Below are 12,074 nucleotides of genomic sequence, written 5' to 3'. Positions count from 1 at the left end.
GCACACCACAACGAAGAGTAGCCCCCGCTCGCCACAACTAGAGAAAGCATGCACGCAGCAATGAAGACCCAATGCAGCCAAAAAAAAAAAAGAATTTATAGAAGAAAATACAAAAGAGTATTTAAAAAAAAACGAGGGACTTCTCTGGTAGCACAGTGGTTTAGAATCTGCCAGCCAATGCAGGGGACACAGGTTCGAGCCCTGGTCCAGGAAGATCCCACATGCCGCAGATCAACTAGGCCTGAGTGCCACAACTACTGAGCCTGTGCTGTAGAGCCCGCGAGCCACAACTACTGAGCCCACGTGCCACGACTACTGCAGCCTGCGTGTCTAGAGCCTGTGCTCCGCAACAAACAGAAGCCGCTGCAATGAGAAGCCTGCACACCACAACGAAGAGTAGCCCCCGCTCGCCACAACTAGAGAAAGTCCACGCACAGCAACAAAGACCCAACACAGCAATAAATAAATTAATTAATTTAAAAAAAAAAAAGAAGAAAGAAAGAGGGGGAGTTCCCTGATGGCCTACTGGTTAGGATTCCAGGCTTTCACTTCTGTGGCCCGGGTTCAGTCCCTGGTCAGGAACTGAGATCCTGCAAAAAAAAAAAAAAAAAAAAAAAAAAAAAAATACATAAAAACTTGAATAGATGTATAATCACTTTTTAAATCAGTATTTCAAAAATTAATGCATTTAAATAAAAAAAAAAAAAAAAAAAAAAAAAAAAAGATGAAACATTACTAACGATCTTACAGAAATAAAAAGTATTATAAGGAAATACTGTAAACAACTGTAGGCCAATAAAGTAGATAACCTAAATGAAATGGACAAATTCCTAAAAAGACACACACTACCAAACCTGACTCAAGAATAAATACAAAATCTGGGACTTCCCCGGTGGTCCAGTGGTTAAGAATCTCCCTTCCAGGGACTTCCCTGGTGGCGCAGTGATTAAGAATCTGCCTGCCAATGCAGTGGACACGGGTTAGAGCCCTGGTCTGGGAAGATCCCACATGCCACAGAGCAACTAAGCTGCAACTGAAAAGAAAGCCCATACGCAGCAATGAAGACCCAATGCAGCCAAAGATAAATAAATTAATTAATTTAAAAAAAAAGAAAAGAAAGTGAGAAGACAGTCCATGGAATGGGAGAAAATATTTGCAAATTGTATGTCTGATAAAGGTGTAATATGTAGAATATAAAAAGAACACTTACAATTAGGATTATGGGATTAACAGATGCAAACTACTATACATAAAATAGATAAGCAACAATGATTTACTGTATAGCACAGGGAGCTATACTCAATATCTTGTAATAGCCTATAATGGAAATATATATATATATATATATATAAAACTTAATCACTTTGCTGTACACCTGAAACTAACACAATATTGTAAATCAACTATACTTCAATTTTTTTAAAAGTCTGATGTTGGGAGTTCCCTAGTGACCGAGTGGTTAGGATTCTGGGCTTTCACTGCAGGGGCCCGGGGTTTAGTCCCTGGTGGGGGAACTAGGATCCCACAAGCCGCGCGGTGCGGCAAAAGAAAAAAAAAGAAAAGAAAAAGTTTGATGCTTTTCTCGTGAAGGGAAAAAAAACCCCTCATAACTCAACAATAAAAAGATAACCCAATTTTAAAACAGGCAAAGGACTTAAATAGGTATTTTTCAAAAGAAGATATACAAATGCTCAATCAGCGCATGAAAACATGTTCAATGTCATTCATCACAGGGAAAAGCAAAAACAACAACAACAACAACAACCCCACAAGATATCACTTCACACCCACTAGGATGGGTAAAATTTAAAATGCACCACAACAATTAGGAAGTGGAGAAATCGGAATCCTCATTCATGGCTGGTGAGAATGTAAAACGAGGCAGCTGCTGAGGAAAAGCTGTCAGTTCCTTAAAATGTTAAACAAAAAGTTACTAAATGACCCAACAATTTCACTCCTAGTATATACGCCTAAGTATATACCTCAGAGAAATGAAAACATAGTGCGGTCATTCTAAATCGGGGACGCTCAAGTCTATCCTGAAGCCTCTTTGAATCGCAACTCCGATCGGATATATCAGTCCCGCGTATACCGATAGGAACGTAGTTTTTCCAGACGGTTTGCATCTGTTTGTTGTTTGGGTTTTTTTTTGTTTGTTTCTTGTTTCTTTGTTTGCCACCCACGCTGCCATCAAGCTCTCACGGTCGCAAAGAACGTTCACTACACATTTTTCCTTTCTGCCGTCAACCGCGGCGCAGCTTCGCCCCCAGAAGGCCTCAGAGCACGACTAAAGAGGGTGACGGAGCGCTTTACGACAGTTGCTTTGTGGCCGTACCGGAGGAGGAAGATGGCGGCCACCTTAGCAGCTGCTCGGGGAGCACGGCCAGCACCAGCCTGGGGGCCTGAGGCCATTACCCCCGACTGGGAAAACCGGGAAGTCTCAACAGGGGTGAGGAAGGACTCGGGGTTCACGAGATATGCCCAAGGATTGAAGCGATGGAAAGATAAGGCTGGAGTGGGTTGGGAGGACTGGAGGGGCGGGGAAGAGAGGTGGTCTGTGTGATGCGCTCAGGCAGGGGAGGAGGTATCCTAAGGACGCAGGAGTGGTGTGGGAGGAGGTGGAAGGTAGGCTGAAGCGTGGAATTCTGGAATCTTGCAGGACGAAAGCTTAAGGTCAGGGTGGGCCTTTGGGAACTTGAAGATTGGATTTCTAGTATTCTGCGGGTTATTGAGAACCCCATGAGATTTGACGATGTGTTGGTGGCGCACGACTTTTCTCATACTCTAGGGACTGGATAGACGGATCATTAAGGTTTGTGTATGCTGGAGAATATGGAGAGGCCCAGACTCACCCTTTTCTCCTCTTTCTCCAGACCACTATCATGGCAGTGCAATTTGAAGGGGGCGTGGTTCTAGGAGCCGACTCCAGAACAACCACTGGGTGAGCTCAGGACAGATATGTGAAAGGTCTTCTTCCCATCTTTCCCTTCCTTCCTTCCTTGCCTGCCAGCCCATCCTTACCCTCCATAGACTACTATGGGAAGGGAGGTTTCGCCCCTCCCAGGAGATAAGGATTTGTTCCAGCTTCTACTGCTTCGTAGTTCTCTTCACCTTTTGGTGAATTTCTTGCAAAAGTTTGTTCTCCAGCCTGTTTCAGTTTAGATGAGAGCTAACAGGAAATACTGGAATTCCTGTTGAGGGAGTGGATGGTAAAAGATGGAAGTGGGAGACAGGTGGGGTCCTTCCCTCACTATTCTGCTTTCCTGCAGGTCGTACATCGCCAATCGAGTGACTGACAAGCTGACCCCTATTCATGACCGTATTTTTTGCTGCCGCTCAGGCTCAGCAGCTGATACCCAGGCAGTAGCTGACGCAGTCACTTATCAGCTTGGTTTCCACAGGTACTTGTGGGCAGGCAGGGAGCAAGTATCTGAAAGGAGTTGGGACCTGAGGAGCGGAATAGTCTGACTTCCAGGTCCTGACACTGCCTTCCCTATGACTCCCTTCACCCTCTAGCATCGAGCTGAATGAGCCTCCGCTGGTACACACGGCAGCCAGCCTCTTTAAGGAGATGTGTTACCGATACCGAGAAGACCTGATGGCAGGAATCATCATTGCGGGCTGGGACCCCCAAGAAGGGGGGCAGGTCAGATACCACCACCCTGAGAACATTGGAACCATGCCTTTCATTCTCTCCCCACCGCAGGCATTTTCTAGTTCTCTTTCCAGTCTCTACATCACGTACTATTAACTTTTCGCATACCAGTTCCGCAGTGGACAGGCGAACATACGTGTGTTGTGGGGAGGGTACAAATGGTGAGCCTCTTCTCTTCCCTCTGTCTGGCAGGTATATTCGGTACCCATGGGGGGTATGATGGTAAGACAGTCCTTTGCCATCGGGGGCTCCGGGAGTTCCTATATCTATGGCTATGTCGATGCTACCTACCGGGAGGGCATGACCAAGGAAGAATGTCTGCAATTCACTGCCAATGGTGAGAACTGCGGCTTCTGGGTCTGTGAGCATAAATCCCCATACTCAAGCCAGGTCAGCATTCCTCTTTCCTTGCCATGATCCCAGCATCTCACTCCAATCCCGACTTTCTTCTTTTCTCCACAGCTCTCGCTTTGGCCATGGAGCGGGATGGCTCCAGCGGAGGGGTGATCCGCCTGGCAGCCATTGCGGAATCAGGGGTAGAGCGGCAGGTACTTTTGGGAGACCAGATTCCCAAATTCACCATTGCCACTTTACCACCTCCCTGAATCCTAGGATTCTAAGATACAGCAAGAGACACCCCATACTGATGACAAAATTCAATAAATAGTTTGTCAGTGAGAACCTGTGTTCTTTGGGGTTCTTTTCTTAACCTCAAGCCTGAACTTCTCTGGCCCATTTCTGTTTGTATAAACCACTGCCCTGAGCGCCAGAGAGGACCCTTCTCCAGGCCATCATGCCCCACACTTGCATTACCATATCCAGGTCTTTGTGACACTAGTGTGGTTGGTGTAGGGGCTCCCAGCAAATAACCCACTCTCCTCTCTGTTTAAGCCTAAGGGGGAACTCAGAATTCTGGGAGAGACTGGAGTCACCTCCCCTCAGCCTGCCTCCTGCCTCCTGGGAGGCTACTGGCCCTAAAGTCAGAAGGACTCCACATGTCCGACCCAGGCTCACAGTCCCCTCTCTTCACAGTCACCTCTGTCACCTCATCTTGTCAGAAGTAGCAGTGTGACTTCTTTGGCTTTTGGGAGGAAGTTGGACCTTGGTGCACATGGAGTTTAAGTTTGACCTTGAGTGGGAGAGGGGGGCCACTGGGAGTGCTGTGGGTCGGCTCCAGAAGCCACCATTTCCATGCGGAGGTGATGGGAAGTCACCTTTCAGCCCCACGGATAAGAAACTGAGAGCCGGCTCTGGCCCCTGCAAGACGGTCCCCACTCCAGCCAAGTGCTCATTGACAGTGACCGACAGTCTTGCCCTAATCTGCATTTCTCCAGTCTATGGATAAGGGAACTGTGGAAGCCACATTTGAAAACCTGGTTCTAGAATATAATCCTACCCTGGAGGATTTCGGGGGGTACAGAGGAGGCTTCCTAAGGAGGTGGTGAGGTCCTAAATTAAGTGAAGGATCTCTCACCCCAAATGTGTATCTCAAAAGAACGAATGCAGAACTTTTGATTTTCTGCAAAACCTGTTCTCCCAGTCCTCCCTGTCTCAAGGCATCTTTGATTCCTCTTTCCCTTGTACTCCACAGTCCTGAGAACTCTACATCCCTCAACAGAAAGGCCTTTCCTGGCCACTTGAATTTTAAGAAACACCACCCTCCTCCACCCTGCTCTCACATTACCTGTTTAATTTTCTTCGTAGCAGTACTTACCGCTATCTCCTATTACCATGCTTATTTATTTATTGTCTACCTCCCCTACCAGAAAGCAAATTCAGTGAGAAGAGAGAATTCCTTGTGCTTGATTCACTGATATATTTTCAATGCCTGGCAGGGAGTGGACATTTGATAGTCACTGAACGAATACGCTCCCTAGCCCCATCTGCTGTCCTGCCTACCCCGCACCCGCTCCAAACTGCTCTCACCACACTCAACTCTGAAGCTTGATTTCAGCAAACCTCCTTCCTGCTAGGCACACCTGCCTCCTGTTCCCCACTCCTGCGTCCTCACTCCCACCCCATGCTGCACTTCCCACCTCAGCCCCATTACAGCCCTGGTGTCGGGGTCCCCATCTCCTCTCCAAAACATACGTACATACACACAGCACTTGGCAATTCTCAGTGTATTTAATAAGACGGTCATGAGGGGTCTGAGGGAGCCGGACACTGGGATGACTGAGAAGGCGGGGGAAGGAAGGTTGCCAAGGCCTCCTGGAAGTTCAGCCCCTGGTTGTCCCCTTCAAATGGTGGAGTCGTTGGCCGATGCTATGTCATGCAGCTGGTGGCGGAAGGAGGGACGGGCTTTCCTGTTGAAGTAGGCGCCAGACCCAAGGGACGGTATCCCTCCCTCAGCCACGATGGAGGCTACAGCTGGGCTGGGATCTGGATCTGGGGGGGCAGCTGGATCCAGGCCTAAAAGGGAGATTGGAGGGGGAAGAAGGGAGTTGTGTGTCAGGAGGAGGAAAGAGGCCAGGGAACCTAGGGGGTGAGTGTCGCTAGCATCAGCAGGGAGAGGAGAGGGGACGTTGGCAGCAGGGCTGGCTTCCCTGGTCCGTGACCTCTGCACTGGACACGGGGCGACGCTCAGAAGGGCCCCCATGCTTGGTGTAATGCTCTGCTGTCACTGTCTTGAAATTCTTAATAATTTTTTTAATAAGGGGGTCCCACTTCTCCATTTCGCACTGGGCCCTGCAAAGTGTTCAGCCAATCCTTTGGCGAAGTGATAAATCCACCTCCCGCCCAGGGGGCAGATTATCCTTTTCCCTTCCCTGATTTGAGCATTTACCTTTCTCCCCAGTGCAGTTTGTCTGTCTGCCTGGCAGCCCACCTTTTCCTGTCTCCCCCGTACCTGCTCCTCTTTCAGTCCCCCGCTGTCTCCGGCAGCCACACCATGGGAAACACCATGCCCCCTTCAGATCCATCTCAATAATGGACGAGACCGGGATGCTGACAATGTCCAGGAGCGCCCTAGGAGGGGTGTGGCTTCCAAGCCCCTCCACTGTGGGCAAAACTACCACTTAGCCTCAGACCGCCTGGTGATTACAGGCGCCAGGAGATGGAAGGGGGAGAAGAGGGAGGAGGGAAGGGGTGGGGGATCCCCCACTCAAACGCCTATCCTTTTGTGCCCCCTTAATTTTGGGGTTGTCCCTGATCCCCACGGAGAAGCAGGAGAAGACTAGGAGGGGAGGCATGGTAGAGACAGACACACAAGTGCCGGCACAGATATACGCAGTGAAAATTCATCGCAGCAATGCCAGACGACAAGGGTGCCAGGCTGGACCCTGCTGGGGATTCATTTGTATTTTATTTTATTTTTTGTTAATATTTATTTATTTATTTGGCTGTGCCGGGTCTTAGTTGCAGCCTGTGGGATCTAGTTCTCTGACCGGGGATTGAACCCGCCCCCCCTGCATTGGGAGCGCAGAATCTTAGCCACTGGACCACCAGGGAAGTCCTTCATTTATATTTTAGAATGAGATTCATTTGTATTTAGAATGCCCAAGATGTAAAAAATTTAAAGACTAGTTTATTTTTTTAGAACAAGAAACTTTACTAGTTAGGGAAATGTTATGTTCTCAAATGGTCCAGTAGCTTTTATGAAAATAGTTGTAATTGATTAATTATGCTGTGCCAGATAGATTCTAGGGACTTTTACATGTTATCTCACTTGATCGTGTCAATGATTTGTGTGTGTGTGTGTGTGTGTGTGTGTGTGTGTGTGTGTGTGTGTGGCCACGCCGTGCAGCATGTGGGATATTAGTTCCCGGACCAGGGACTGAATCCATGCCCCCTGCATTGGGAGTCTGAACCACTGGACCACCAGGGAAGTCCCTTTTTTTTTTTAAACGTCAATGATCTTTTAAAGTAAGTGTTATTATTATGCTGATCTCAGAGATGAGGAATCAGAGGCACTGAGAGATTAGGTAGCTTGCCCAAGGTCACACAGGCAGTTATCAGAAGAACAGTACTTTCCCTCACCCTCTTCAGCCTGACCCCAGAGTCCACTCTGTTAACTGCCACACTGAGCTTCCCAAGCATGTTCCTGGCAGGTATTGCCCTCAGCCAGGTTTAGGGCAGCCAGAGCCCGGGCTGCGAGCCTCAGGTCCACAGTATGCTAACCAAGGACTCTAAATGCCCTCCAAGAGCTATATTATCATTCCCTAAGGGTATCAGGATGTGGGAAAGGTTGGAAAGCACTGCTGACTATGCTGCCTGACTGAAATCTGTTATTTTATTTTATTTCTTTTTAAATTTAATTTTTATTTTATATTGGAAAATCTTTTTTAAATTATGGAAGTAAAAATTTACATACAATTTAATGCACACATCTTAGTGTACAGTTCTATGAGTTTTGACAAGTGCATACACCCATGTAATCACCACCCGAATCAAGATATAGGACATCTCCATCACCAAGTTCCCTGTGTGGCCTTTACTCTCCCTCTTTTTCCCCACTCCCTGCCACAGGCAACTACTGATCTGATTTCCATCACTATAGATAGGTTTTTCTGTTCCAGAACTTTATATTAATGGAATCATATAGTACTACTCTTTCGTGTATGCTTCTTTCAGCATAATGGTTTTGAAATTCACCCGTGTTGTATGTATTAACAGTTTGTATTTTTTGTAATAACTTTATTGAGAAATAATTCATGCACCATAAAATTCACCCTTTAAAGTCTACAATTCAGTGGTTTTTTACTATATTCACAGAGGTGTGCAACCATCACAACTAATGTTATAACCTCGTCACCGTCAAGAGAAACCCTGTACCCATTAGCAGTCACTCCCCTGTCCTTCTCTCCAGCTACTGTCCCAGCTATGGTCTCTTTGGATTTACTTATTCTGGACATTTCATAGCAATGGAATCATATAATATGTGGTCCTTTGTGTCTGGCTTCTTTCACTTAGCATAATGTTTCAAGGTCCATCCCTGTTGTAGCATGTATCAGTACATCATTCCTTTTTATGGCTGAATAATATTCCATGGTACGGGTACACCACATTTTGTTTATCTATTCATTGCTTGATGGACATTTTGGTTTGTGTCTACTTTTTCACTATTTGAATAATACTACTGTGGACATTCATGTACAAGTTTTTGTGAGGGCATACATTTTCAGTTCTTTTTGGCATATACTTAGGAGTGGAATTGCTGGGCCACGTGGTAACTCTACGCTTAACATTTTGAAACTTTCTGAGGTAGCTGTACCATTTTATACTTTATTCATTTTTATTGCTGAGTAATAGTCTACAGGCCACAAATTAATCAAAATAAAACACTTCTGCTTTTCAAAAGGCACCATTATTTTATTTATTTATTTATTTTGGCCACGCTGAGTGGCTGGGCCCCAGCAGTGAAAGAGCCAAGTCCTACTGGACCAACAGGGAATTCCCAAAAGGCACCATTATTTTAAAAAGACAAGGCACATTCTGGGTGAAAATATTTGTAATACATATATCTGATGAAGGATTTGTATCCAAAATATATAAAGAACTCTTACAAATCAATAATAAGACAAATAACATGGTTTTTTAAAAAAATTAGTGAAAGAATTGAACACCTAAAAAGAGGTATAAAAATGGTCAATAAGCACATGAAACATGGTCAACATCATTAGTCATCAGAGAAATGCAAATAAGACTATGATGATGTACTATTTTACACTTATTAGCATGGCTAACACTAAAAAGATAGACAATATCAAACGTTGGCCATGCTGCAGAGCAAATGGAATTATCATACATAGATTTTGGAAATGTAAAACACAACAACCATTTTGGAAAACAGTTTGGCAGTTCCTTTTACCCCCATCTTAAAATATTTCACTTATTTAAAAAGTGCTTTTTCAGAGTTGGAGGAATCAGGCTCCCTGACTTCAAACTATACCACAAAGCTACAGTAATCAAGACAGTATGGTACTGGCACAAAAACAGAAATATAGACCAGTGATACAGGATAGAGTGCCCAGAGATAAACCCACACACATATGGGCACCTAATTTACGACAAAGGAGGCAAGAATATACAATAGACAAAAGACAGCCTCTTCAATAAGTGGTTCTGGGAAAACTGGACAGCTACATGTAAAAGAACGAAATTAGAACACTACCTAACACCATACACAAAAATAAACTGCAAATGGATTAAAGACTTAAATGTAAGACCAGACACTATAAAACTCTTAGAGGAAAACATAGGAAAAACACTCTTTGACATAAACCACAGCAAGATCTTTTTTGACCCATCTCCTAGAGTAACGGAAATAAAAACAAAAATAAACAAATGGGACTTAATTCAACTTCAAAGCTTTTGCACGGCAAAGGAAACCATAAACAAGACAAAAAGACGACCCTCAGAATGGGAGAAAATATTTGCAAATGAAACAACAAAGGATTAATCTCCAAAATATACAAACAGCTCATGTGACTCAATATCAAAAAAACAAATAATCCAGTTAAAAAATGGGCGGAAGACCTAAATAGACATTTCACCAAAGAAGACATACAGATGGCCAAGAGGCACATGAAAAGATGCTCAGCATCACTAATTATTAGAGAAATGTAAATCAAAACTACAATGAGGTATCACCTCACACCGGTCAGAACGGTCATTATCAAAAAATCTAGAAACAATAAATGCTGCAAAGGGTGTGGTGAAAAGGAAACCTTCCTGCACTGTTGGTGGGAATGTAAATTGATACAACCACTATGGAAAACAGTATGGAGATTCCTTAAAAAACTAAAAAAAACTATATGACCCAGCAATCCCACTACTGGGCATATACCCTGAGAAAACCATAATTCAAAAAGAGACATGTACCACAATGTTCACTGCAGCACTATTTACAATAGCCAGGGCACGGAACCAACCTAAATGTCCACTGACAGATGAATGGATAAAGAAGATATGGCACATATATACAATGGAATATTACTCAGCCAAAAAAGGAATGAAATTGAGTTATTTGTAGTGAGGTGGATGAACCTAGCATCTGTCATACAGAGTGAAGTAAGTCAGAAAGAGAAAAACAAATACCATATGCTAACGCATATATATGGAATCTTAAAAAAAAAAAAGGCACTGATGAACCTAGTTGCAGGGCAGGAATAAAGAGGTAGACATAGAGAATGGACTTGAGGACTTGGGGTGAGAGGGTGAAGCTGGGGCGAAGTGAGAGTAGAATCGACATATATACACTACCAAATGTAAAATAGTTAGCTGGTGGGAAGCAGCAGAGCACAGGGAGATCGGCTCAGTGCTTTGCTATGACCTAGAGGGGTGGGATAGGGAAGATGGGAGGGAGGCTCAAGAGGGAGGGGATATGGGGACATGTGTACGCATGTGGCTGATTCACTTTGTTGTGCAACAGAAACTAACACAGTATTGTGAAGCAATTATACTCCAATGAAGATCTATTTTTTAAAAAGTGCTTTTTAATGACCATTTAAAATAGCCTTTATTTGTCACTTTCTTCACCCTGCCTCTATATAAATGTGTGCAATTAGAGATCAAACAAGTTTGGCTAGTTTCTTAAAAAGTTAAAATAATGGAGCAACTCCACTCCTAGCTATTTACCCAAGAGAAACGAAAACATATTTCTACACAAAGACTTACCCAGGAATGTTTATAGGAGTTTTATTCGCAGTAGGCAAAAACTAGAAACAACCCAAATGTCCATGAAGAAATGTCCATCAACCCACTCTTCCATCTAGAAGAGATAAAGAAATCTACTTTTAAAGAAAATGAAATATTTTGTCTATTAGAAATTTTTCCTGTTTCCCCTTAGACTGTTAGTTCCAGAAGAGCAAGTCCTGTGATAGTTTTGTTCACTACTGTATGCTCAGAGTCTGGCGCGGAGCAAGTACGCAGTAAGTAGTGAATAAATGAAAGAATGCAAGCTTGCGTACGTTAATGAATTTGTGGCCACCAGCCCTCGGGCCTTTCGTCATTCCTTCTATCTACAAACGCCAATGCGGTTCTCAGCCGGCCCGAGAAGGGGACACAGCCAGGTCCCTGCCGCGGAGGCGCGTCCCGCCAGGGGCCCTGGCGGGATCGGTGGCCGGAGAGGCCCCGGGGGGGCCGGTGCCCGAGCGGAGGAGGGTGCGCAGGGCCGAGCGCCCACAGGGAGGAGCGGGCCTGCACTGACCGACGGCGCGGGACAGACTGACAGCCCGGCAGACGGCGCCGCACCGATGCACGAGGAGGGTAGCGCCGTCCCGCAGAGCCGAGGGCGGCCGCAGCGCCCAGGCCGCACGCAGGACTGCAAGGACAGGCCGAGGGCGGCGGGGGCGGGACAGGACCGACGAGAATCCGGAGGAGGTGAGGCCGGGGGCCGTCCCGCCCCCAAGGGCAGGCCCTGAGCGCCCGCCCCGCCCTGGCCCTCTGGGGTGCGGGCTCCCGCTCTGACTCTGCTGCG

The 12,074-nt window shown here is 45.7% G+C and overlaps 1 protein-coding gene across 1 annotated transcript; it reads left to right on the top strand.

The window, feature by feature from the left end:
- The first annotated feature begins 2,302 nt into the window (after window positions 1-2,302).
- Window positions 2,303-4,343, top strand: PSMB6 (proteasome 20S subunit beta 6). The gene is made up of 6 exons (XM_007457711.1): window positions 2,303-2,449; window positions 2,874-2,941; window positions 3,270-3,401; window positions 3,517-3,646; window positions 3,848-3,992; window positions 4,118-4,343. The coding sequence occupies exons 1-6, from the start codon at window positions 2,348-2,350 to the stop codon at window positions 4,258-4,260; spliced, it is 720 nt and encodes a 239-aa protein (XP_007457773.1). The 5' UTR covers window positions 2,303-2,347; the 3' UTR covers window positions 4,261-4,343.
- The last annotated feature ends 7,731 nt before the right edge of the window (window positions 4,344-12,074 follow it).

The sequence above is a fragment of the Lipotes vexillifer genome, unplaced genomic scaffold, assembly GCF_000442215.2.
Source record: "Lipotes vexillifer unplaced genomic scaffold, Lipotes_vexillifer_v1.1 scaffold611, whole genome shotgun sequence".
Lineage (NCBI taxonomy): Eukaryota > Metazoa > Chordata > Mammalia > Artiodactyla > Lipotidae > Lipotes > Lipotes vexillifer.
The sequence above is the reverse complement of the archived record's forward strand: the minus strand, read 5'-3'. Positions and strand labels throughout refer to the sequence as shown.